This window comes from Akebia trifoliata, chromosome 3, assembly GCF_017979445.1.
Source record: "Akebia trifoliata isolate Shusen 1 chromosome 3, ASM1797944v1, whole genome shotgun sequence".
Lineage (NCBI taxonomy): Eukaryota > Viridiplantae > Streptophyta > Magnoliopsida > Ranunculales > Lardizabalaceae > Akebia > Akebia trifoliata.
This window is the reverse complement of record NC_141377.1, coordinates 59,234,872-59,262,178: the sequence shown is the minus strand read 5'-3', so window position 1 is coordinate 59,262,178 and position 27,307 is coordinate 59,234,872. Positions and strand designations below refer to the sequence as shown.

Below are 27,307 nucleotides of genomic sequence, written 5' to 3'. Positions count from 1 at the left end.
GATTTTTTAAAACTGGCGTTTTGGACCATCGATTTATTATTTTTATTTATTATTTTTTTTATTTCTTAAAATTTTATTTAAATAATTATAAAATAATATATATATTTTTAATAATTTTCTCAAATTATAATGGGTGATTTAGACATACCCCCTACATTTTGTTGAATATTAGAGATACCCCTTATCTTTTGAAATTGATGACATGCATCCCTTGACTTTAGTCTTCTAAATAGACTAGGGGTAGAGACTCAAATGCCCTTATCTTCAACCTCTAGTCAAAAACTTAGATTTTTCTTCTTATAATCAATCATCTTCAATTTCTCCAACCTCCATGGTATATCTATTTAAACTTAATCTTCAATTCATTATTTTCTACCTAGAATTAATCATTTATATTAAACCCTAGATTTTTCTATCTAAAATCTCATTATTTTCAAATTTTTCAAAAATATTATTTGTTTTTTCTTCCCAAATCAAATCACATTCAAGTTCTTCAATTTCTAGGGTAATTTTAATCTATTTAATCTTATTTTAATCTATCATTTTTTACCTTGCCTTCTTTGTAGAAAATCTTTGATTTTTCAACCTAAAATTTTATTATTTTATATTTCTTAAAAAAAATTTATCCTTCCTTGAGATTTGAAGGTAGAAGGACCGAAGTATAAAATCTTAAGATCGTTGATGAGGATTAAAAATTTTATCCATTGAGATTGAAGATGATTGGTTTTTAGAAGAAAAATTTGAATTTTTTATAGGGATTGAATATGAGGGTGTTCAAGTCTTTTCCCCTTAGTCTATATAAAAAATTGAGATCAAGGGATGCATGTCATAATTTTCAAAACATAGGCAGTATCTCTAATATTTAACAAAATATAGGGGTGCATGGCTAAATCACCCAATTATAATTGATTATTGTTATATGTACACCTGATGATAAATCTCTTAACCATTTCTTTATCGTAATCTGACTTAAAAATCTAATGATTTTCTGAAATTTTATTGGGAAAAAAAAGTCATATTAATGGTTTTAGGAAATAAATCTCTTAGCACACTTGCATTTTCAATCAAATTGTTCTCCATCCTCGTTAGCTTCTTGGTTGCTTTCGTGTTCAACGTGCAATCCATCTGATACTACAGCCATGCCAGCATCCTCGTAAATGTTCCAGTCAAGAAAATGTCATCATCCTCACCACATCTAACAGTTGACTACGTGGGCAGAGCTATGAATAGGGGAAGGTATAAGTGCTTTCTACTTCTCCTTCCCTCACCTCACTTTTTTGTGGATTTTTGGGCCCATACTAATGTTTTTTCACTTTATTTTTTGGACAGTCACCTTAGAAGGTTTTTTTTTTTGGAAGATAATGCCATTGAATTTGATGATTAGCTAGGCCATTTGGGTTGAAATTGAGGAACATTAGACTTGATTTGTCACTTGAGAGAGCAAATTCTTTTTGGGATGCTGCAATGTTAAACAGTGAGTCAATCATATGGATTTGGAACACTGCCATCCAGGTGTGTTCAAAATCGTAAATGCTTTTCACTTGTAATTGAGGAAAAACTATGTTGCTAGCGCGGTTGCATAAATTCTTTTTACATTTTGAAAATTACAAAGTATTCAAAAGTACAAAAAAAAAAAAAAAAATTACTTGGGTTCATTTTACAGAAAAAATTTTAAATATAAAAATTTTAATTTTTAAAAAACAAAAGAAAATTACTTTCTAATTTCTACCTTTTTCTCGTAAAGCTACTTTCTTCTTTGTATTGAAATGAGTTCTAAGTTTCTTTCCACCCAAAAGGTAGGGTGCATTTAGACAGAACCCCTCGCCCTAGGGTCCCTTAAGTAAATTTTTTTTTCTATAATTCAATGGTGCATCTCAAATATACATCGAATTTACAAATTTAGGCTAAAGTCTTCGTAGACAAAGCCTGAAATCCAAGTGGCCAACGCATCGGCAGCAGAGGATGAGATCAACGATTCAATCCTCAGTTCGGGAACGTGGTTCAGAGCCCATGTAACATTTAAATTGCGATACCATTATAGCTCGCTTTTCGTGTTCCCTCCTTAGTCCTTACCTCCCTCCCTTCCTAATGGCTGCTCAACTGCTTCGCCCACTCGTCTCCACCTGCATTTTGACGCGGCCAGAGAAACTCTATTTTTTATCTCCAACTTCAACAATCAGGTCCATCACAGCCGTCAAAAGATTCGACGCCCCAATTAGGGTATCAACACCAGACCAGATCAGGGGCTGTTGTGCCGATGCTGTGGTAGTGTCCAAGGACGAGAAGTATTGGAACAAACAGAGTATCAGTGTTACTCCTCAGATTTACGATTACATACTCTCCAATGTTCGTGAACCAGAGGTAAAATCGTTTCTGCAATTTCTATTTCTACTGCAAGTTTGAATTTGTAAGGTTAGTGCTTAGAAATCTGCTTCGCAGATTCTGCAAAAGCTTCGAGAAGAGACCGCAACTATGCCAGGGAGTCAGATGCAGGTAAGTTTTAAGAGTAGTTTTGCAAATTTTCAGATTCAAGGATTCTCTCTCTCTCTCTCTCTCTCTTATTTATTTAGCTTGAATTCGAACCATCATGTTAGCTTTCAGAGATCCACTTTAAATAATTTGCTTTGATAGTCTGCCCATCCACTTTACATGTACTTGTGTTTGTTCTGTATCTATATGCTGTTTGTAGGTATCTCCTGATCAAGCACAGCTACTTGCAATGCTTGTCCAAATTCTTGGGGCACAACGGTGCATCGAAGTTGGCGTATACACTGTATGTGTCTTTTGATTTTACTGGCCTAACTTCTCAACATTTCAACTGCTTCTATTTTTCTAATTCCAAAATTTTGTTTTTTCATCGTTCATGTGTCATTTATCTTTGCAATCTATAGACTTTCATTGTTCTAGACAAATAAATATAGTTCCATAGAGAACACTGTAATGTAATAAGTATTAGTCATTCAAATAATGTTTGGAAGACTTACTTTATTCATTAAAATGCTCCCTAAAGTTAGGTCAGGAAAAACAATGGATCCTTAATCCATTTTGGAGTTATTGGTAGTGCTCATTTTTTATGTTTGATTTGTGAAATCTAATAGAAATATTGTATTAATATAAAGAATAACTACAAAAGTTAGGAAAAGAGAATTCCAATAGAAAAAAAGATTACCTAATAATTTGTCTTTTACTAGAGAGTTGGCCCATTATTGACAGTTCAAAGTCCTAAGAGTGAGAGAAGATAATGATCCAACTTCTTAGTTAGTTACCATAAGTGGTATTTTAGAGGGGCAGTTGCATACTGTGTAGAAAATTGTTGCTACTAGGCTTTCGCTTGTTTGTTCATGCTGGAAATGTTCTTTGGATGGTGCTTTGGGTGAAATATATGTCATCAGTTTTGTCTATTAGGATTTAAGAGTAAGGAGTTCATTATGGTTTTTGATACATCCTTTTACTCTTTTCATAAGAATAAAGTTAATCTTCTTATTCATAACAAAAACATTCTTATATTAGGCTAAATCATTTTGTCACTTGTTTTTTCAGGGATATTCATCCTTAGCTATTGCGTTAGTCCTACCAGAAACAGGTCGTTTGGTTGCATGTGAAAGAGATGCAAGATCTCTTGAGATTGCAAAGAAGTATTACAAGAAAGCTGGTGTTTCACATAAGGTTATTTGCTAATTTATATATTGATACTAGTTTAGTATTTTAATGCTCATTTGCCATTGCAAATGTTGTCGTTACTGCAAATGTTGAGATAATATAGTATTATCTTAACAACAGCATTGCATTAAGATAAACAAATAATACATATAGCTTAAGATACATAAATATGTATTTTGACTTATGTGTAAAACATGCGTGGGGTGTGAGTTTACATTACTTATATAATTAAATTTTGTGTAATGGTTTGTAGTGTAAAATTACATGCTTTATGTTCTGTTGTAATTTGCAATTTATTTTTTTTAATTTGTGAAATTTATGAAAATTGTATGTGAAAAACATGATATTGTCAATTTTCCAAAATACAGACAATGTGTATTTGGGGGTCCACTTGTATGATACACTCTTCATCCATTATTTGAAGGTCCTAACATCAATTTTTTTCTTGCTAGATGATGCTTTTTTCTCAAGTTTAATTACTCAAGTTTCTCTATTCTTCCCTCATTTATTTCTATGGGGGAGGGGAATAAATAAAAGCTTTTACCCTAAAGATTGAAGATGGTGGACATCTAGTGTGGGTGGGGGAAAAAGTTTGAAGGGGGCAGGCCACATCAAATTTTTGGAGGAACCCTCTCCTTTGACTGACACGTTGGATTGTAATTCGAGTGAGGAGAGGGTTGGTTGGATGGTTTTAAATGTTATGAGGACGTGTTGTTCAGAGGAGGGGGTTCTACCCAAAATTTGATGTGGGTTGGCCACTTCAAAGTTGTGCTCGTGGGTGGATGGGGAATCAAAGTTTTCTGGCAAGAGGTTGAAGATAGGGGCTATTTTGAACATTTCTGTTAGTGTGGTATCACTATAACAAATATTTTGAACAAGACTGCAATCAAGGGGGATATGTCATCGGTTTGAAAATGAAGGGTGGTAAAGACCTGTGAGAGCTTTCACATCTTCATTTGTAATAGTGAGTTCCCCCATTTTCAAGTGGAAAATATTTATTTTACCTCCCTTCCATTGAACTAGAGAGGTAAGAATAACAATCACTGCATGAATGTCATTTTTACATTCCGTGAGGTAAAAAAGGCCATTTTCTTAAAGCACTTGTCTTCTTTCTTCTGAGATAATATCTCTCCATTCTAATAAATGTTGGATGTATATTTTCCTCCACTCTCAGGTGAGTCATACCCTAGTTATGCCATGTGACCCTCTTATATTCATAGTTCTCCCCTTCTCCAACAGATCGGTCTTTTGGAGTAGTTGGTCGGTTAAAATGGTATCAAAATGCTGGTTTGTATAGGTCACGGGTTCGAATCTTTCCACCCTTATGGTTGAGGGGGAGTGTTGAGTATATATTTTCCTCCACTCTCGGGTGAGTCATACCCTAGTTAAGTCCCGTGACCCTCTTGTATTTATTGTCAACTCTTATGTTCATAGTTCTCCCCTTCTCCAACAGATCGGTCTTTTGGAGTAGTTGGTTGGTTAACAATAAATACAAGGCATCAACCAATTACTGACAGATGCTTTTGCAGTCTACATATTGTAAACAAAAACAAAATGAAATCCAATAAAAAAGACATTTAAGGAAAGTGACAACTATTTTTTTTTACTAATAAAAAAATGACAACTATTTTTATGAAATTAAACTCCATAGCAACCTCATTTTCGGAAATGTGAGCTGAGAAATCCATTCCAATTGAAATGTTGTAAAAGAAAAGGAAAATTAGCTTGGTATATTTTCGCTAGAATACCTATCTCTAGTAAAATCATCAACAAACTTCACAGGTAAATACGTGAGCACAAGTGAGCCAATTTCAAAGGTAAGAGTCCCTTTGACCACCTATTTATGTAAGGCCTAAACCTAAGTTAGAAATAGGCAAATCATTTTATCAAAGGCCCAAGTGCAGAGGGAATTTGTTCTTGTCGGCAACCCCATCGGTTACCTTTTGGTAATCTAAAGAAAGCCTTTGGCAACTTGAAGTCATGGTTCGGCTCGCTGATGTGCTTTCGGTAGCTTTTTCAAAGAAAGCTTTAAAATTGAAAATTATGGAAAGTGTTGTTGTTGTTGACTCTGATGATGCATGTGTAACTGGTAGAGTGGACTCGATGGTGTCTTCACTAAACTCACTAGATTTGTCTCTGAGTTACTCCAGATGGAGTGGGATATGCCTAATATAAGCTAGACATCTGCCCATATCTTCCTCTTCATTATCACTAGCACCAATCTCAGGCTTGTGGACTTCTTTCTCAATTTCTCCAATGTCTTCCCTTTCTTTTTAATAAGGAAATAAGAAAACCCTTGCTAAAATACCTATCTCTAATAAAATCATCAACAGGTCTACCGAAAGAATGGACCATCATGACAATGTATTTGGGTGACATACTACTTGTGCTTGTTTCTAAATAGTTCCATCTAACACATTTAAGAATTGATTTTGCTTTGTGTTGTTCATACGTAGTCTGAAATCTAACAACATCACCCCCCACCACCCCCAATATATGGGTATTTTTTGTTGATTCCCATGCTATACAACTATTAAAAGATAGTCAAGAGGCACGAAAAACAACAAAAAATAGTAAATAAGGAGCGGAATCAGGAGATACTGACAGATTACGAACAAATTGCTCAATTTTACATTGACAACCTTATTTGTGAATTTTGATTTTTGACCTAAACATTTGTTAGGTGGATGTGAAACATGCACTAGCAGAGGATACTCTTAAGTCGTTGATCTTGGATGGGGAAACTGGCAGGTACATCACGTGACAACTGTCTTATTTATCTTGATAAATATTGAATAATCTATTTGGTATGCATGTTTGTTTCTTTTAATTTCTCTGTTGATGGATATTTGTCCATCATGTATGATTGGTAAATCAAAACAACAATGTATGGGACTATGGGTAACATTGCTATTCGTCTGTGTTTGCATGCCTTATCCTAACTATTTGGATTTTCAGCAACACATAAATTCTGCTCTTACAATTAACTTTATATAGCTACATCTTCCTTGATCATAATGGTAATAAAGCATTATTGTGATGGATACGTACAAGATGTTTCCTGGTCTCTGGTGGCAGGCAGGTTTAAATGTGTGGATGATGTTGTAATTTTCTTCATATTATTACATTTGAAATCTTGTGTTCTAAAGAATAAACGAGGAAAACTTTATTTTATTGTTATTAAGAAAATGTGTGTAATATATCATACTGTTTGGAGGTTTCGATTTTAATTCAATTACATTTTCCATTAATGTCTTCTTTATGCAGCTATGATTTTGCATTTGTTGATGCTGAGAAGAAAATGTATCATGAATATTACGAGTTGCTGTTACAATTGGTAAAAATAGAATTTATGGTTTCAATATTCAGTTATAGAATTATACTATTTGATCCAAATCGCTTAATCTGATGTGTCATTTCGATATCCTTTTGTAGGTGAGAGTTGGGGGTGTAATTGTGATAGATAATGTCCTCTGGTATGGGAAAGTTGCTGACCCAATGGTACGCCAATATATAATCTTGAAACTTCACCCATTGTGAAACCAAGTTTTATGCAGTAGTATTTTGTTGAGCAGATAAATGACCCAAAGACTATCAGCATAAGAAATTTCAATAAAAGTATAATGGAGGACACGCGTGTTAGCATTAGCATGGTGGGTATATATACTTTTCTGCTGAGTTCTTCACTTTGTTTTAATCAAGAAGTTCTCATTGTAAAACTTGGGAAAAAATTTAGGTACCCATCGGAGATGGCATGACAATATGCCGAAAAAGGTGACATATTAACAAGGTCTGTTGGTCTGCTCATGCTTTTGTGACCACTTTCTTAAAGAATTTCTCGAGCCCATTTAGTTGATGCTACTGTTTTTTTTCCTTGGTGACAGAAGATAAAGTATTCCCAGTTTTGACATCATGCAAGAAGAATAGTGCATCAAAAGCAATTTAGTTCTAACAGTCGCCCATGATATTGGGTGAAACTCAAATTGTGGATTAGCATTCTGTTTAGCAGACATGATGATTCATTGAAAGGATGGATATCGTATTCTTGAAAATGCAAAGATTGTCTGAAATAGAAATGGGAGTTGAGTTATTTGATTGTAAGATAAACTTTCATCCAGAGCTCAGTAAACAAACGTTAGTCCTATTGGTATAAAGTTCATTATTGTAATCAGATGAGGATTTTTTTTAATTTTATAGACTTAGCTTGTTGAGTGTGATTATTTTATTTTTTTGTGGGGATGGGGATGAAATTACTGACTTGGTATCGTGTCTAAATCTTAAAGGGGGGGGGGGTTGAATAGGTAGACAAAATTTCTGTTTTAAGACACCCCACGAAATTAATAGGTATATCGAATATGCTAAATGTGGACACGGGGTTTTGAATGTTTTTCAAATCTCCCTCCACTTTGGGGTGTTTTGGAGTCGCCACCATTCAAATATGGAATTGGGTGTGAATGGTCACCCGATGTCTCGTTTTTTGAAAATTAAGTCATTTTTGATGTGATGACTCTCGTAGGATAATGCACGTGGTCCAACCTTTGATTCAAGGTAAGGGGGTCCATTTATGGAGTAGGGAAGGTGTTAGGCACCCTACTCCATCCACGTAATGTGGTAACCTCGGATTCGGTCATTTTTAAAATAAAAGAAAATAAAATCGAAAATGGTTTGAGGTGTGCCCTCAAGTGTGAGGGGCTTTGATATAGATTTAGTCCATTGAGGGCACCCTTATTGAAAAAGGGGCCCTTGAAGGACTCAAATCATTGTGGTGTGTGCAAAGTGTGGGAAAAGGGGAAGTAGAAGAGGGGATGTAGAGGGGGTGTTCCTTTTGTTGAACCCACCTTGACCCTTCCTTGACTTCCTTTGACCTTCCTTTGAGTTGGTTTGGACTTGCTTGAAGTTGTAGGAGAGTGAGTTGAGTTGAGGGTGAGGTGTTGAGAGTAGAGTAGAGAGTTTTGATTGTGGAGGATTTTTTTTATCAAGTTTTCATTAGTTGTGGTGAGGGGAGAATGGAGGGGTTTTTATAGAGGTTGGAGAGGTATTTTGAGGGTATAATGGGGTGAATGAAGAGAATAGTGGTTAATGGCATGGGTTTGAGAGGAAAAGTATGAAATTTGAGATGAAAATGAGGGTGTTTTTGTAATGATGGAAATGGGTTGTGTTTTAACCCAAATGGTTTGGATCTTGTCCAAATCCATTTGGGTAGAGTGTTTGGTGGGGTGAGATGAGTGATGGTTGATGGGTGTAAGAGAGTTGTTTGGAGAATGAGTGTAGAGATAGTTGAAGAGGTAAGGTGTTAGATTTGAGAGGATTTGTAGTGTAAGAGGTTGATTGGTTGGATTTTAGGAGAGGTGAAGGGATGATGACATGTGGCAAATGGGGGAGATGATGAGATTGGTTGATTGGTGATGGTGGTTAGATGATTAGAGAGAAGAGTATGGGGGTGATGATGGGAGGTATGGTTTGAGGTGATTTTGTGGGAGTGTTTTAAGGAAAAGTGATGGATAGATATGGGTTGTGATGTGGGTGGTTGATAGTGTTAGAGAATGGGGAATAGGTTAGGTTAGGGTAGGGTATGGGTTATGATGTTGGTGGTTGATGATGAGAGGATGGGGAATAGGTTAGGTTAGGGTAGGGTTATGGGTTATGATGTTGGTGGTTGATGATGAGAGGATGGGGAATAGGTTAGGTTAGGGTAGGGTTATGGGTTGAGTTGATTTTTGGAGGGAAGTGATGGAGTTGGTTAATGATGGTGAGAGGATGGGTAATAGGTTAGGTTAGGGTAGGATTATGGGTTGAGTTGATTTTTGGAGGGAAGTGATGGAGTTGGTTAATGATGATGAGAGGATGGGTAATAGGTTAGGTTAGGGTAGGATTATGGGTTGTAATGATGATGAGAGGATGGGTAATAGGTTAGGTTAGGGTAGGATTATGGGTTGAGTTGATTTTTGGAGGGAAGTGATGGAGTTGGTTAATGATGATGAGAGGATGGGTAATAGGTTAGGTTAGGGTAGGATTATGGGTTGAGTTGATTTTTGGAGGGAAGTGATGGGATTTTTGGAGGGAAGTGATGGAGTTGGTTAATGATGATGAGAGGATGGGTAATAGGTTAGGTTAGGGTAGGATTATGGGTTGAGTTGATTTTTGGAGGGAAGTGATGGAGTTGGTTAATGATGAGGGAGAGGAAATAGGTTAGGTTAGGGTAGGGTTATGGGTTGAGTTGATTAGATGAGGGAGGTGGAAGGAGATAATGACATGTGTCATTTTGTGTATTTAGTTGGTGATTGGTTTGATGAGATTGATAGGTTGGATTGGGTTTGGGTAGTGAATTGGGCTTAGGTTAGGAGTTGGGTTTAGATTGGGTTGGGTTAATGTTGGATAAAGTAGTTTGGGTTTGGGTGTGGGCTTGGATAGGGAATTGAATGATAATGAGGATGGACTTGGATTTAATAAGAATGATTGGGCTTGGATGGAATAGATGGTTTTGGGATTCATGGGCCACGTGAATAGGACTGGCCCATTTATTTTGAGGAAAACAAGACTTTTGAAGGTATGGGCTTTGAGGGCCCAATACGGTTTTTATTTTTGTTTTTGGGTATTTTGGCGTCGAGGGCCCGCTCAAATTCGGGTGTCTACACTAAAATGATTACAACATAGAGATGCATAAGATTAATCTATTTTGAGTTATGGCATAGCATATAACACACATTAATAAAATAGACAATAGATAGTTTATCAAACACTTAATGTACATGTCATGGCATCTATATCATTCGCATAAAATCAAGTATAAAGCATAATCGAAAAAAAGACAAAAGATTTATAGTGGTTTGGTAATTTGTTTACATTCACTACCAAGTATCCTACTCTTGGGTCTTGGGTTCCATTATCAAATAGAAGTTTAAGATGGAAATGACGATATCCTCTCGAAATGAAAATTTTTCATCGGTTGAATCCCTAAACCAATGTGTTTAAAAGAGGTGGAATTTCATTCAAACTCTAAATTTTATCCTTACGAAATTTAGAACTTTGTTCCCTTGAGTAGAGTCCTCAACTTTTCTCAAGAACTTGGTTTTGTGTTAAAACTAAGAATCCCTTTTTGTTAAAGAAGGAAAATAACAAAAATACTCACAAGGACTTGACCTAATTTGATTGATTTGCTAATGTCTTGATTGAGTTCTTCATATCCTTAAGAAGGTCTTTTTCAATCCACAATGCTTCTTGCTTCAAGATGATGCTTTGAGCTCCATGAGATTTACCAATGTGTATGCAAGAAAGGTTGATGGAAGAAGTGGTTCAACTATGGAAAAGACTTAGGTTGAAAGGATTTTCAACTAAGGATATGACCTTCCATGGTTAGAAAGAGCTTTACAATGGTTTGAAAGTGGGATAGTTTCTTCTCTAGAATTTCAATCAACCAACAAAAATGAGGTGGAATTGGTATTAAAGAAAAGGGGGCAAGTTCATGTCTCAATGGTTAGAAATATGACTGTTGAGCACTGGTTGACGGTGGCACCATCAGACACAAGGGTGGCATCGGGTGAAATTACAGAAATGCCACCAAAGAGTATTTCGGTCATAACTTTCAAACGGTAGTTCCGTTTCACATACCGTTCGATGATCTGGTAGATCTTACTATGTAGAATATCTCCAAACTGTCACCAAGAGATGGGTCGTGATAAAAATAGGTGAAATGATCAAAATATCATTTTTGTCATTTTTGTCAAAACAAGCTTTCGAGAAGTCTGGTGACAAAACAGTTCGAAGTTGTGCTAGATTTTACCTATATAATGACACCAAAAAATCACCAAGTACAGAAGATGATTTTAGAGTGGTCAAATCTCTAATGTCTCCTCTATGACCATTTTCGATCCCGAAAGGTCCGATGAGTGAATGAGTAGAGAAAAGAGTTTTCCTAATCACTACGGGTTACATTATCAATCATCTAAATGTCGGAGATTGGTCTTAGGTGGTCTCATTACCTTTTAGGCTTTATACACATACATGAGAGCTTTTTTGGTCGAGGTGTGTGCTGTTGAGCAGTTTTACTGGAGTCTTCATATGTCTTCAATGGCAAATCGATCCGACACTTAACATGTGTTTTGGGATTAACAAAATATGGAACTAACATGGGAGTGGTTAGAGTGTCATCTCCAAAATTCTTTATGTGATAGAGATACAATTTATCAACATTCTTCAATATAGAGTTTTACGATGCTTGTTTAATAGAATCATTTGTTGTACTTTTTATATCATGACATCATGATTGAATGTCTTAACCGTTCGAACTTATCATTTTCATAAAAAAATTGAACTTTTTACATCTCAGACAAGTTTTAGAGACTCCATTTTGTCAAAAAGGATTTAAGAAAGAAGAAGCCATTTTCAAGGGTTTTTTTCAACCATTTTGTAGATGTATGTAAAAAAAACTAGGATTTTTTTTCTATTTTTTTTCTTAGTTTTTGAATGATAATCGATTAATAATAGTTCTTTTTGGGTTGAAATCATTTAAATAAATCGTTATCTCAAGTTTTTAGTTAGTTGAAAAAATTTGAAAATTGGAAATGGGGGGGAGTGGGGGGGTGTTTATCAATGTCGAGTTCACAACTTTTTATTTGAAAAAACAGTGAACTTAACAGTATTTAAAAAAGCGTCGAGTTCGATAACAAATAAAAAGTGAACTTGTCAATAAATAGTGGTGAGTTCGACAGTAAAAATTATGAACTCGAAAGTATGAGAGACCATTGAGAAGAAAAGTTTATTAAATGTCCTGTCAAGTTAACACGCAAAACTTAGAAACTATTTAGAAAGAAATCCTTCCGTGAGGGTCCTTTAAATAATTTTCCCTAAATAAAGAGAGTTTCTATTGCACACCAATTTTTACTAACGCCACATGAAACGTATAAAGGAATTGGTGTGGCATTAGTAAACGTTGGTGTAATCATAGTAGCTCTTGTAAATTAAATCCAGATGTCTCCGCTCTCTTATCTTATATTATACACCGCTTCAGAATCAGGACTGCACCTAACCTTCGAACCTAGTCGTCCTGTCCCGGCGGTCGTCTTCAAATATCGACGTCGAAGACCTACCTCATCAGTTACACTAAATTACGGCGTTCTCATCAGGTATATATCTCAGCTTTCTCTGTAATTCTGAAAGAAAACCCCAAGATGATTTTTGTTCTTAGGTTCCTTCAATTTAAACCTCTCACATGTCATCAGCTATACAAATTATTGAACGTTGCAATGACAAGTCAAAAACAGACACAATTATCCCTAAAACCCAGTTTTTTTTTTCGAACCCAGTCTTTGCTTCTCCACAGAAACGCGTTTTGTACAGTTTGTAGGAAAAAAAAAGAAAAAAAGAAAAAGCGTGGGAGACAAAGATAGGTTCTTTCAGAGAAGAACAAGAAAAGGGACATCCTCTCTTTTAGGAAATAGAATGGAATTCCAATCTTCTTTGGTGTTACCAATCTTTTCTTCATTGAGCCTTGAAGCCTACCCTTTTTCTTGTGTGTCCCCACTTGAATTTTGAGCAATGGGTTTTGTGTTTTTTAGCTGTAATTGGGCGGTTTGGTAGTTTTAGCTGTATTTCTGGCCCGGCTTCATGACTTTTTAGCTGTAAATCAAGTGCATTTGTAGCTTTATTTGTGATTTAGTTCACTACTTTAGTTATAGATTGGTTAGATACTTGTAATTTCTTCATTAGAATGATTACTTGGAATTTTGAGTCCATTTAGAGTTTTAGCTAAAACTTAGTTGGCTTTTGTGGGTTCAGTTGTAACTCAATTAAGTTTATAGTTTTATCTCTGTAAATTTAGTGGGTTCTTGTATATTCCTCTCAGACATTGTGAGGAGGCACAATGAGACATTGTGTCTCTTGGCGAATGGAGAATTGATTTTTTTATATAAATAAATTGAAGGAAAAATACAACGAAGTAAAGGTCGAGATGACCCCCAAAAGCAGGAAGAATGAAAAACAACCAACAAAAACAGCGAAAAGAAAATTAGGGAGCTAAAATGTTACAAACGTTCTGCCAATGGACCAAAAAGTCCTCAAAAAACACTCCTTTGAATTTTTTGAATGCTTTGCACTAAAAAAAATAATAGCCCAAGAACTAAAACAATCAACTCTTGAGCATACCGAGTCTTTGATTTTAAGAAGCAGAATCATTTACTTTCAATATTATTCTAATTGTATAGAGAACAACATTCATACAAACCCCAATTGACGTGCAAGAGTTTGACAAGGTTAGCTTAAATCAAAGCTCTTCATTGGAGGGTCGTATTTACAAAAAAAAAAATTTCGAGGGCTTTTAGTAAGCTTGAAAGCAACGAGGCCTGTTGTCCATATGCTTTTTATGCCTTTCTTTAACAAATTTGGAGGTGATTACAGAGTCTCAAGATGAGGTTTTCCGAACTTCCCAAGCACTAGCACATTTATCCCCGAGGAGTGGGCTGAAGAGATCAAGGACTTTAGGTCCATTAGCATTGTTTTCAAATAGCACGTGCAATCAGCATATGCTTTGTGCATATGCGATCGCACAATAATTCAAGAGCTATATTCTTGGAGTGAGGGATGTGGATGATATTAGAGCTTTGGCGGGCTAATTATGTGATTGTTGTGGTGTTGAGTATCTCCATTTAGTTAATAATTAGGGCCTCCCCCCTAGTAGCTAACTCCTGTTTTAAGGGGATTTGGGATGTGATGGTTGAGATATTCAATAGAAGGTTGGCAACATGGAAGGACACTTTCCTCTCCAATAAAAAAGAAGAGTTGACATTGATAAAAACATCTTTTCTAGTTTATTGATTTCATTATCTGTCAATGCTTATGATGGTGATATACATGGTAAACATGTTTAAAAGGTTGACAGGGAACTTCCTATGGAACATAGTGACAAAATTCTCTGAGCATAGAAACAAAATTCACTGATTTTTTGCGAAAATTTTGAAAAAATTGTTGAAAAGGGGGTCTATTGAAAAAAAAAAGATCTGCGAGTGGTCAGGACATATCAGCGATTTATTAAAAAATCGCAGATTTTTTTTAAATAAGTGGAAATTTTCATTCCATCCCTCCACTTGATTAATTTTTTTGTCTATCCCTCTCCTGAAATTTCTTAACTTTATCCAAGTTAACTGAACTGACTCGTCAAAGAATGATTGCTGAATCCAAGCATTTTTTTACCATGGGTCCGAGTTTAGATCTCTTATTGGGGGCTTAGACCCATGGCTCAGTTGGTTTGACTCATTGCAGAACAACTTTGAGGTCCTGGGTTCTAGTCCAGCTTACCCATAAATAAAAAAATTACACTTAAAAAAAAAATAAAAAATTTCAGACCTCTTATTGGTTTCAGGGTTGGAAGAGGTGATATGGTTATTTTTTTTAGAGGACTTTTGGTGTAGCGATTCTCTCTTGAGAACTTTTTTCCTTAATCTATTTGCATTTTCAGGTGAAAAATGTTGTTGAGGGTTGTTTGGTGGAGTATGTAGGAGGTCCTTCTTGGAAATGTCAGGGAAATGGAATTTATCTCATCTTTTAGACCATTCAACGAGATGTTTGTATCTTCGTAAGAGGTGGACAAGAGAGTTCGGAGACTTGAAAGCAAGGGAACGTTCTCAGCTATGTCTTTCTCTTTGGCCATCCATCAAACTTCATGTCGGCCTTTTTCTGCTTTCTTTGTTTGGGGTTCCCACCTTCCCACTAAGGTAGGATACTATGTATGGACTGCTTGTTTGGACAAAAACAGTGGCTCACTTGATCTCTTCTAAGAAGATCATAGTTGACTATCGCATTATGTGGATTAGTTGAGTGAATCAGCTGCTGCTTTGTTCCTGGTCAGGGAGTGGTGCTCTTTGGTATATACTAGATCATGCCAAGGAGTGTAGTGGTAGTGTTTTGTAGTTTGTCTTTCGCTTTCTCTCCACATTATTGAGTGATTTGGTGTATGGTTCCCTTGCAATTTGGTGGATTGTATAGAAAGGAGGAAATAGTTGGCTTTTTGAAGGAAATGGCAACATTTTAAGTCGTTGATTCTCAAGAGATCAAGTAGAGCATTAAATTATTCCAATAAGTTATTTTCTTTGGAGCGAACAAGTTGAACAAGTATTGAGTTAAGCTATTTTCTTTTGGTGATCTATGCTAAAGGAACATAAAGGATTATATTTTTTATGTTTCAAGGTGGGTGTCTATAATTAAACCCCTCATAGGTATTTTATCATTATTATTATTTTTTTCCCTTTTATAACCTTTGAGGGAGCTTTAGTCTGTTTAGATTGTATTCTTGTTGGGATCCATCCCTTGTAACACACCACATTTCACTAATCTCAAAATTAAAAGAAAAATCATCATTTCAGCTGTGAAATTTAAGTAAATTTGTTTTATTGCTACTTGGCTGGGACTGTTTTCCGTAATAGTTCCCTTCGTGTGGGGTGTGATTAGAATAGTGTTATGTTATCTGGCAATTCCATGTCAAAAGCACGTTTGAAGTGAATTTATGGATCTTATTTAAGTTTTGGGTTTGGAATTTTTAGGACGAGTAGTCAATGGCATCCCAGCTAATACGTGAATGGAGCGGCATTCAGCAGTTCCCTGCTGCTACCCAGGCCAAATTACTTGAATTACTGGGGAAACTAAAGCAAGAGGTTTAGTTTCTTTGTTTTACTAGATATTCTTTTATTCATAGTATATTCTTATAGCTGTTAGTTACTTTTATTCTCTCTTGTTTGGGTAATTATGACAATATATTTGTAGAATGTGAGCACATTGACAATCCTTGTAATGGGGAAAGGTGGAGTTGGGAAATCTTCAACTGTGAACTCCCTCATTGGGGAACGAGTGGTAGCTGTCAGTGCTTTCCAGGTTTGTGGTTCCCATGATTTTTCTTGTGATATCATTGTACTGATTAGTTCAATCCTTGGAGATTCATTACCCAATTCAAGTGTTTTCCTCAGTTTTCTTTTAATGGTTTATCTTGGATCTCAATGTCCCATGCAGTCTGAAGGACCAAGACCTGTTATGGTTTCACGCCAACGAGCAGGATTTACGTTGAATGTCATCGACACTCCTGGGCTTATCGAAGGTGGATATGTAAATGACCAGGCTCTTGAAATTATAAAACGGTAGGCCATTTCACTTCTAACGCATCTTTGATGTGAGATATTGTTCTCTAGTGGTAAGTTTTCTATATTTTACTTCTTCAATTGATTTTTAATTAGTTTTCTGCTGGGCTGATCTCACAGGTTCCTTTTGAATAAGACTATCGATGTTTTGCTCTATGTGGACCGGCTGGATGCGTATAGGGTGGATAATTTGGATAGGCTGGTCATTAAAGCCATCACTGACAGTTTTGGTATAGGGATATGGCACCGAGGTTTGGTTGTCCTCACGCATGCTCAGCTCTCGCCACCAGATGGAATAAGTTATGATGATTTTTTCTCCAGAAGATCAGAGGCTCTTTTAAAGGTTGTCCGTTTAGGATCTCGGATTAAAAAACAAAAAGGCCAGGTATGATATTTCTTAGTTTCAAGGAATTCTATCATTTTGTGGGTTATCTTTTTGAAAGCTATGATTTTAAAGTTCATCTTGAAACTAGAATGTTTCAAGTTCATGAGGGGAATTGGACATGAGTCCCTTTGTAGCTGCATTATACTCTAGAATTTATACATCACATCTTTTGATAGTGTAGAGTGGCTATTTTAAGGGCATGCGGGGTCAACATCACTTGAGTGCTAGCCAGCCGGGAGTGAGGGTGGCAATTTGTCAGTTCATGTTGTGTGGAGGTGAGGGTATTCTGAAAATTTACCCAACCCAAACCTGACCATTTAATAACAGTGTCAAAACTTTAGATCCGAACCCAACCTGTTCATTAGACAAGTAACATGACACACGAACCGTGTAACTCATTTAATAAACAGATTGGGTTTTGTGGTGTTCAGGTTGACATGCATAACCCATGAAAACAACACAACATGACATGCTAATAATAATAGGGGTAAACCACTTAAAAGTGCTAATTTTAAAAAACGCCTTTAATAGTTGTTAATATCTAAGATACTTGCATCTTTCATGATTTAAATGAGTTATATATGAGTTGTGTTGTACGTGGGTCAACATGACAAGTTAATAACATGATAAATGAGTCAAATGGGTTGATCTACCTAACCCAGACACGGCCTGTTTCATAACCAGGTTAGATGGGTTGACATGATTACGACTTGAACACAATTAGGCTCAACGCTAAACTGTTAATCTCATGACATTTTCGGCCGTGTTCACGGGTCGTGTTAAGAATTACCACCCTTAGCCAGGAGATAGTATTATTGCATCTTATCTTTCCTTCTGATTGTTTGAAGACACCACAATATTTAAGAATTGGTATCAGAATTTGGGTGCATGAGGGAGGTTTTGGGCTACTTTCTTGAATTATTTGGTGTAGAATGAATTTCCAGAGTTGGGAAATTGTTTGGGGAATGTTGCATTGTGCTCAAGAGCTCTTGGAAGGGGAAAGCAAAATCCTTCTGCTTTCTTGAACTATTTGTTGGAGTTTGTTGCCTTATCTGGGTATAATCAAAGCTAAACTTTGATTTTTTTTTTCCCTTCGCAAACTGGGATGGGACTGTATTGGAGGTGTCTTCAGAAACTTTTGGAGACGCCCTTAAAAGTGTTTTTTGGGCTGAGCCAGATTGAAATCTTGAAATAGGCAGGATCTCTTGCCATATTCTAAGGATTGAACACTTCTGAAGATTCTTTTGGGTCCAATCAATTGTAGAAGGCATTCCAGCCAATGTGTTTTTGTTGGTGCAGGGCAAGGCTGTGCATCCCTTGCGGTTTGCATACACGTTTGATTACTTTAGGTAAGGCTGAGCAGCCTTTCTTTTTGTACGTTGAGGATATATCCTCCCCTTAGTTTTCTTTCTTCATTTTGCTAATAGAATTTCTTTCCATACCAATCAGGGGCCAAAAAAAAAAGGGATAGTCCAGGTTTTAAGCCCCTGATTTCAGGTACCAACTCTACTGCCATTGCTGTTGGTAGTCCTTGTATGTGTCACATAGGCAATTAGGCGCCTGTTTAACTTTCACTCAACGCTTTTTTCCGTATTGGTGCTCTGTTTAACACCCGAAGGGATACCTCTGTGGATTCTTTTATTGTCTCATTCCATATGATACTAATGTTCTTATAGTGAGAATATAAACGAGCCTTGGGGGTTTGCCCCTAAACAATTTTGGTGATCGAATTTTCTAAGTTCAACCTGATAGGAAAATTCACTGGTCTGTTTAATCTTTTGCTTTAAGGTGCCAAAATCTTTGTTATGAGTTTCAAACTCAATTCTGCATGAAGTTTACCCCGTAAATGAACTCAGTAGAGTGTAATCTATAAAATAAAAGTTTGTGCTAATTTGATGCCTTGATCCTTGGGGGTGTTTAGGCTGCTTGTTACGTATTACCAGCATTGCTAAAGTGAGACTTAATTCAAGACGAGCAGCATCCAGTTGTTGTGTTGATTAAAATTTTGTTTTCTTGTCATTGAGTTCTTAGGATTTCAAAATCCCAGTTGTTTTGGTTGAGAACAGTGGGAGATGCAATACGAACGACACTGGTGAGAAGGTTAGTCTGTTGACTGCTATCTGTTTCTTTCTGTTGTTTTCCATATTCTCGATTACGAGTACCTCAAGATTATTGAGTGGTTGTTTGATTGGAAAATCAGATTCTTCCAAATGGTACTGCATGGATCCCAAACTTGGTAGAAACCATTACAAATGCCGTGTTCAATGGCAGCAAAGCGATTCTGGTTGACCAGAAGTTAATCGAAGGACCCAACCCAAATGAAAGGAACAAGCTCTTGATCCCTCTTATTTTGGCCTTCCAGGTAAAGCTTTTCAAGCAGGAGAGTCGTAATATCTTATTTACTAAATACAAGGAAAAAAAAAAAAAAAACGTTAGTCTATTTACTTAACCTTGTTTATGCTTTCTTGCAGTATTTCTTTATTGTGAAACCGATTCAACGAGCAATCAAGGATGATGTTACCAAAGATAGTAAGCCTTTATGGGAGCTACGAGATCTGGGGTTGGCCAACCGCAAGTTCTGATATGGTTTTCCAATGAGTCTACTTTATTTAGAATGCATGGTTTTGTCAGTTATTTTGATTATTGTTCTGAATTTGACTTTGTAGTAATTGTAGTAGTTACATCAGTGGCAGCGGCGAACCTCATGCGCGGCAGATTTTAGGTCTTTCTTGGATTTGAGAGAACTGAGTTGTGTGTCTTTGCTTGTGTATTTCTATCATTTCTTTCGGATAAATCAGTGCGATAATAATCATTTGTTTGAGTGGCAAACTCATGGTTTCTCTTTCTTTTCATATTGGACGCAATGTTTGGCTGACCAGGAGATCAACAAAGATGTATATCCCTAGAAAAACCTGTTCTAATTCCTATACGGTCAAGTACTGATCTCTAGGAAAATTTTGTTTTTCCCATTATACATCCATCTGTGTTTTGGTGAATATTTGATATACCTGAGTGTTTGGTGTAGGGTGGATTTTATTTTTTCATAGGTATCGATGGGAAAGTGAAATTTACATTTTGCCGAATTTTTGGAAGATGACGGAAAATCATTTTTAGTGGCAAAAATTAATTAAACTCTACTACCTTTTTTCCATATGCAATCAAATACTTCCCTTAGATTTTTCTTCCAAAGCTCCTCATCTTCAACCTTGAGTTTTCATGAAGGATCACATCATATGCATATCTCACGTCCCGCCTCACCTCAGTGGAATTAGATACAAAATCAGCTTGATCAGTGGCACTTCTACATGTTTGATTTTAATAGGCATAGAAAATTAAAAAACTTCTGGAAAAACAAATTGAATCCAAAGGATAGAAATAGTTGGAGAAAGGCTTGAGAATCAATATCAATGGGAACACGAGAAAAATAAAGACTTCAGGCTAAAAATCAAAAGACCCATTTGGGAAATATAATTCTCCAAATGACTTTGGTTAATCACTCCCAGTTCCACTACTGTTTGGGTTTTTAAATCGATGAGAAGAAAATAAATGAAAATTTAATGTAATGTATTGACTTTCTGAGATATATCAAAGGTTGAAAACCATGGTTTTTGGATAAGGGGAAATAATTATTTAGGGGAGAAAAAAAAATGGGTTTCATTAACACGTGACTAAAGGCACATGTTAAGATGCATTAAATACACCTTGAAAATAAGCATTTGAGGGTATTTTTGAAAGCAGGAGTCCAACTTTGAAGTGGCTCATAACAGGACACATAATCTTTTTTATTTATTTAATACCTTTATATTTTTATTAATATTTGAGATACCCCCTTAGAAACACCATAAACAATCTAGAGGAGGGTTTTATTGAAATTTTAAAACAGAAAGAGAGCTTGAAAGTTTTTTCCTTGTAAACGTTTGCCCTTGGGGTACATGTTAAAGTGCATTAAAATACTTCTTGAAAATATATTTTCATTCCAAAAGTGCCCTTAATTTTATTTATTTTTTTATACCGAAAGTACCCCAAATGCTTATGTTTAAGATGTATTTAATGCATTTTTAATGTGGCATATGTTAACAAAACCCACGATAGGAAAAGAAAAAAAGAAAAAAAAAGAGTCGTGGTAGGCTGCCTTCCTTGGACACCACGATCAACACTGCATTGATGTCTGCCGACATAGATAATCATAGATTTCTTTCCTCAAGATACAAGAGAAGAAATCAATTATTTTCTAGGAACAATATTAAACATAGATCATTGTTAGTGTATATCATTAGAAATAGTATTTAAGTCAATTAAGATATTTATATTAGGATAATTTTCTATATCTTTATTCATGTAATCTCTTTGAATACAACTATTAAAGCTCATGCAAAGGTCATCCAAGTTACTAATAAATCACTTAGTTCAACATGAGTCAACTTGTCACATTGTTGGAGTCATTCTATTAGGATCAAAAATCTCAGGAACGATCTGGAATAATTAGTTGGTTAGTCTCTACAAATCACATCCTGTTTATTAGCACTTATAAGCCTATTTTGGCTTGACATTATTTTAACCGACAACTTAGATTTTTATTTCTTGTATAAGTGAGAAGCAAAATTGGACAAAAGATAAGAAACAACTTAGATCCACTTCTGAATTCTTGTATTTCTATAAGCAATTTTGTAAAATTGTTGATTAATGAAATCAACAAGTATTTGGGGTAATGACCAAGGCCTCCTTTCAAAAAAAGAGAAGTCTTGAGTTTAAGCCTCCTTGTTGGCCACCTTTAGGGAGGAGATTGCACGTGCCCTAAAGATTAGTTGGATACTCTAACAGGTTCAAACACTTTGATTTTCGAAAAAAATTAAAAGTTAACTATTATATTTTTTTTTCTCGTTTTGTTACTCTGTTATGAAAAGAGTAATAATAAATTAACTAAAAACAAATACTCAAATATACTCAACTGGCATGAAATGTGAATAGAACCATATATATTTTCCCCTTACGTATCTCAAGTAAAATCTATGGTTCTATGCCACATCAGTTGAGTATAGTTAAGTATCTTTTTTTTTTTTTTTTTTGAGTCAGTTTAGTATGGCTCTTATAAAAATGTCAATGTAATTGTACAACATTTCTATTTGTATTATCTTTATCCTCAGTTTTTTTTTAAATCCTTGAAGCTTATGAAATTTTTTTTTTCTTCATATTCTTTATTGAGAATTTTAAAACTACCCTTCATATTTTCCACATCTCACTCAATGCTAGATGTCTTGTCTCTTTTGATCACTCTTTCTTATGCGGGCCTCATTAGTCGATATATTTATGATTAATCTCACTTCTTTTGAGGAACATAATTGCTAATCATATACAAGGGCTTAGACTCATCGCTTAGTTGGTTTGACACATTGCAAAGCAACTTTGAGGTTGTGAAAATAAAAATTAGTTCCAGCAGATCACATGCATCTAGGATGAGATTTAAAACCTTTCTTCAACTCCTCAGACTTACCACTTACATCTCTTATTAAATCTACCAAAAAAAAGGAAAAAATACTTAAAGGACCCTCATAGAGGGACCTCTTTCTAAATAGACTCTAAGTTTTCAACGGTTGCTTGGCATGACATTTAGTATATATTTTTCTTTTAAAATGATTCCGAGATCTCATCTCCCACATTTCTCACAATTGAATGTTCTAACTGTTCGAATTCATTGTTTTCATCCAAAATTGGTTTTTTAATATCTTAATCGAATTTCAGATATTACATTCCGTCAAAAAGAATTTAAGAAAGAAGAAGTCATTTTCAAGAATTTTTTCAAATATTTTGAAGATGTATGAAAAACTAGTATTTTTTTTCACTTATTTATCTTAGATTTTAAATAAAAATCGATCAATAATAGTGCTTTTGGGTTGAAATCATTTAAATAAGTCATTATTTCAAGTTTTTAGTCAATCTTTTCATGTATTTAGAGTCGGAAAAACTCGAAAATTGAAAATGGGCGGGTTTTATCAGTGTCAAGTTCACCACTTTTTTATTTAAAAAACGGTGAACTTGACAATAATTAAAAAAACATCGAGTTTGATAGTAACTAAAAAGTGGTGAACTCAATAGTAAATAATGGTGAGTTTGACAATAAAAAATGTGAACCCGACACTAAATAAAAAAACATTGAGTTCGACAATAAAAATTATGAACTCAATAGTATGAGGGCCCATTATTAAGAAAGAAAAAATTTACTAAATATCCTGTCAAACTAACGCACAAAACTTAGGGATTATTTAGAAAAAAAATCCTTTCACGAGAGTCCTTTAAGTAATTTCTCAAAAAAAATTCTTAGATGTCTATGTGAGAAAGATATTGAGTTTGTAGAGCTGTGCTCTTCATGAAACAAATTGAATTTTAGTGGTGGTGAATTTTTTTAGCTAGTTTTCGTCTAAATGTATTGTTTTATATCAAATCGAGAACTATAAAACATAGATTAAAATATCCGATGGTAATCATTCAAAATGGTCCAACACCACTTTTAGCCGATTTCAAATATTTGGGATAAAGGCTTTGCTTTTGTAAATCTAACAGTAAAGTCCAAACAACTACAGTGAAAATGGTAAAAAGTGAGATTCTATTATACCTTTTTAAGCCTATAAAAAAGCAGTTGGCCATTGACCTCCTCCCAATAAGATCTCTCTCTGTTACCAAAACCAACCACCTACAGGTTCAAAACCAAATACAATGAGAAACATAAAAAATGCTGTGGTAGCATTCCTGGTTCCTATCCCCTCCATAGCTTTCTACCTCACTTTCCTTCACCATTACAACACTATCACTAGCACTGCTAGTAGTGATTCTGCTCCTGCTTTGCATCCTTTCTGGATATGGTGCTCTAACCATCCAATTCTATTAGCCAACCTCCTTTTCTTCATCAATGTCGATCTCCTCTTCTGGCTTATCAGCTTCATCCAATCAAGCCATTGGGTGGGTTCCTTCTTCCTCCATCAATTATATCTGTATTTAATTTTGTACCCTTTTTAGTATCTATGGTTTATGTACTTATATGTGATTTGGTGGGTACAGATGATTGATTTGTATTGGACAGTGATACCTCTGATGCTTGTTCACTACTATGCAACTCATCCCATTGCTCGGTTTAACGTATGGCGATCGACGGTTGTGATTTCTCTATCTTGGCTTTGGAGTATTAGACTCACTCATAGCTACTTCAGGAGGGAGAGGTGGCAATGGGGTGCAAGAGAGGACTGGAGGTTCACCGATATGAGGAAGCAATACGGTCAACAATGGTGGTGGGTTTCATTTTTGCGGTTTATGTCTCTCAGCAGGTATAATTCAGTTTTGAATTCGATTTTTTGTATTTTGTTTTGTCTATTTGAATTTCAAATTAAGTGTAGTTGTTTGATTAAATGCCTGAAAGAGCTCAAGACCGCTTCACGAGTGTTCGTAAGATTGAATTATACAATTTTCACAGGTATTTTTGATGGGTATATGCCTCCCAATGTATGTGGTCCACTTGATTGAGAAACCATGGAACATATGGGATTCTCTTGCAACGATCGTCTGTACGTGTGGAGTCATTGTTGCTTACTTTGCAGATAGACAACTCCATGAGTTTGTAATCAGGAACAACAAATTGAAAGAAGCAGGAGCGCCTATAGTATCCACTCTTGAAAAGGGCTTGTGGCGATATTCCCGACATCCAAACTACTTCGGGGAGCAATTGTGGTGGTGGGGATTGGTTATCTTTGGATGGAATGTGGGTCATGGTTGGACCTTCATTGGGTCGCTTGTCAATACTATGTGCTTGGCTTATGTGACAATTCTTGTAGAGCGACGGATGCTCGAACAGGAATACAGAGCTGAGGCATACAGATTGTACCAAAAGACAACATCAGTGTGGATACCTTGGTTCAAATTCTCACCAGGAGACACAAAAGATAAGAACGCCTGATGTGCTCCTTTTCGTTGTGTTGTGCTTTAATCTGTTAGTTTTATATGTAATATCCTTTTGCTTTGATTGTAACATGTTCACCGGTTTATGTACTATGTTGTTATAGTTTGATTTTATGCAGAAAGAAATTTCACATCTACTAAAAGTATGCCCTTTGTAATGGTCAACTTTGTCTGCAGTTTCATGGTGATTTTGTACATTATTTATTGTTAATTGCTCTGAAATACTAATGTTTCTGTACATATAAGCCTTACTTAAAGTTATTTTGCGAAGAAGATATTGGGATACACAGTTTGGATCAACTCAAAGTGTCATTGTGAATCTGTGCCGAACTTACCATCAAGATTATTCACAAATCTAGTTATTTTAGATGAATTTAGAGATCAGCAGGTTATTTTTTTTAGTACTGTAAAATGATTTCTTCATTGGGTGCCATAGAAGTAGGTTTGTTGTTTTCCTCTGTGGATCATAAAAGACACTTGGAGAGATGACATGGCTCCCACCATTAGGCAAGTGATGATGGAGTTCAGGTTTTGAGTGACAAATTCTTTCCAATTTTCAAAATTAAAAGAATCAAAAGCATGAATCTGAATTTAAATCTTCAGGCTAAGAAGAAAAGTCAGTCTTGTTCGAGTAATATCTAATGTGTCTGGTCTAAGATCTTTTGTTGCATGCGATGTTCAATCCGTGGGAGACAACCCATATCACTCTTAAAAGTTCAGCTTTAGCTGGACACTTAAAATGTCCAATACTGAAATGAAATGATTCACAGGTTACCTAGGGAATCTATTTATTTTCTTGAAAAAAAAATTTGAGAGAAAGAAGAATTTCTAAAACCATATCCATTGAGTTCAGAGTTTCTAACATAAACATCTTTTGTTGTTCTCGTCTCCGTTCACTTGGATCTCTTTCATTCATGTATTTTGCCCGGATCTCATTTCTTTTGAACAAAGGGAAGGGAAAGGTGTAAGATATTATGTCTCTTACATCACTTAAAGAAACCTGCGGAAATAATCATTATCCTTATTAACATCAACACTAACTTTAGAATATTAAAACATAACTTGCACCATCAGTTTGGAACTTGAGGCTTGATGATCATAGCTCCCACTTGCCATTTTTTTGCACGGTTCAGACTAATTTGCGATGTTTGAAATAAATATTTTGATCTCCTCTCTTCTAATCCAACTCTTATGCATGAACAAGAATGCGACATACTTAAAAAGAAAGATTCATAGTACATACTTTTTGTAATAAGCAAATGCATTACCAATATTTATGGGTAGATGGAAAACATTCCATGACTGCAAACATTAGCACACTTAAACGTATTCATGAATTCCTACATGTGCCACATTGGCATACTGAATACATTCATCTAATTTCAACATTTGATGAATGTGTTTATGGAACTCTTATCAAAGGGTCCTTTCAGGTCAATCCTTCATGTTCATGTTCTGTTTGTTCCTCACTTTCTCTGGCTTCCTATTCCGAGGTTTGTTATTCTGACAATCTGCCTAAAGTAGACATAGGTGATAAATAAGAGAATACTATAATTTCATTATCCTAATGCAAGGTGCTTACTCGCTCTAATACAATGAATTTTTCGTAACTAGAGTAATTACAATCCAACCCAATTCATGGATAAAATGTGACCAATTAACCCACCAACAAAACTACTTGTTACAAATGATATCTTGTTGCATTGAAACATATAAATGTTGACTAATCTGGCTACGTTGATCTTGGTGAAATGAAGAATGGAATTGGTATACAATCCCACCAAACAGAAGAAAATGAATGAGAGGGAACCCAATTCAGAAGCACAACAGAAAAAAATGGTTGTATTCTGCTTTCTGTTCTACAATATCTATAAATACATATCCTGGGACAATGACTCTTGAGTCAAATTTTCACTCATATTCACCAATTCACGGGTGTCTAAATCTTGACTAAGTCGATGCATGCCTCAAGCCCTGATTGTGATCCAAATGGAAAGAGAAGAATGAGTTTAGAAGAAATTTGTGAAAACCTTGCACTAGTTCATTATCTTCTTTCCCCCTTTAACGAATTGAGATTTTGTCAGTCATTTGGGCATCCAACAATGCCATTTGACACACTAGTTTTGAGATTTGGTTGCTATGTCTCCATGTTTCTCAAGTAAAAGACAATAGTATTGATGTCTATGCTGTGTCCAACATG

The 27,307-nt window shown here is 35.5% G+C and overlaps 3 protein-coding genes across 5 annotated transcripts; all 3 read left to right on the top strand.

Annotated features, from left to right (window-relative positions):
* The first annotated feature begins 1,878 nt into the window (after positions 1 to 1,878).
* Positions 1,879 to 7,871, top strand: LOC147408450 (uncharacterized). 3 transcript variants are annotated; one of them, XM_086437472.1, is made up of 10 exons: positions 1,881 to 2,361; positions 2,440 to 2,493; positions 2,690 to 2,773; positions 3,541 to 3,666; positions 6,344 to 6,411; positions 6,928 to 6,997; positions 7,096 to 7,161; positions 7,236 to 7,313; positions 7,397 to 7,450; positions 7,548 to 7,871. In XM_086437472.1, exons 1-9 carry the CDS (start codon positions 2,089 to 2,091, stop codon positions 7,436 to 7,438), a joined length of 861 nt encoding a protein of 286 aa, XP_086293598.1. In that variant the 5' UTR covers positions 1,881 to 2,088; the 3' UTR covers positions 7,439 to 7,450; positions 7,548 to 7,871. The 3 variants fall into 3 exon arrangements, with proteins under 3 accessions (XP_086293599.1, XP_086293598.1, XP_086293597.1); XM_086437471.1 differs by having other exon boundaries at positions 1,883 to 2,361; positions 7,545 to 7,871; XM_086437473.1 differs by lacking the exon at positions 2,690 to 2,773 and having other exon boundaries at positions 1,879 to 2,361; positions 7,545 to 7,871.
* Positions 7,872 to 12,622: 4,751 nt separating this feature from the next.
* On the top strand, positions 12,623 to 19,992 carry LOC147408449 (translocase of chloroplast 34, chloroplastic-like). The gene is made up of 8 exons (XM_086437470.1): positions 12,623 to 12,782; positions 16,191 to 16,301; positions 16,411 to 16,518; positions 16,654 to 16,778; positions 16,899 to 17,163; positions 19,195 to 19,263; positions 19,364 to 19,525; positions 19,635 to 19,992. The coding sequence occupies exons 2-8, from the start codon at positions 16,203 to 16,205 to the stop codon at positions 19,743 to 19,745; spliced, it is 939 nt and encodes a 312-aa protein (XP_086293596.1). The 5' UTR covers positions 12,623 to 12,782; positions 16,191 to 16,202; the 3' UTR covers positions 19,746 to 19,992.
* A 3,766-nt stretch (positions 19,993 to 23,758) lies between these two features.
* Positions 23,759 to 25,345, top strand: LOC147408448 (3-oxo-5-alpha-steroid 4-dehydrogenase (DUF1295)). The gene is given in 4 exon segments (XM_086437468.1): positions 23,759 to 24,117; positions 24,217 to 24,451; positions 24,454 to 24,479; positions 24,626 to 25,345. Coding segments are annotated over 4 exon segments (984 nt in total). The 5' UTR covers positions 23,759 to 23,874; the 3' UTR covers positions 25,106 to 25,345.
* Positions 25,346 to 27,307: the final 1,962 nt, after the last annotated feature.

Coding starts and splice junctions, on each gene's coding strand:
- LOC147408450 (XM_086437472.1), top strand. CDS start 2,089: ATGGCTGCTCAACTGCTTCGCCCACTCGTCTCCACCTGCATTTTGACG. Junction 2,362..2,439: donor CCAATGTTCGTGAACCAGAG/GTAAAATCGTTT, acceptor TCTGCTTCGCAG/ATTCTGCAAAAGCTTCGAGA. Junction 2,774..3,540: donor TCGAAGTTGGCGTATACACT/GTATGTGTCTTT, acceptor TTGTTTTTTCAG/GGATATTCATCCTTAGCTAT.
- LOC147408449 (XM_086437470.1), top strand. CDS start 16,203: ATGGCATCCCAGCTAATACGTGAATGGAGCGGCATTCAGCAGTTCCCT. Junction 16,779..16,898: donor GCTCTTGAAATTATAAAACG/GTAGGCCATTTC, acceptor CTGATCTCACAG/GTTCCTTTTGAATAAGACTA. Junction 17,164..19,194: donor TTAAAAAACAAAAAGGCCAG/GTATGATATTTC, acceptor TTGAGTTCTTAG/GATTTCAAAATCCCAGTTGT.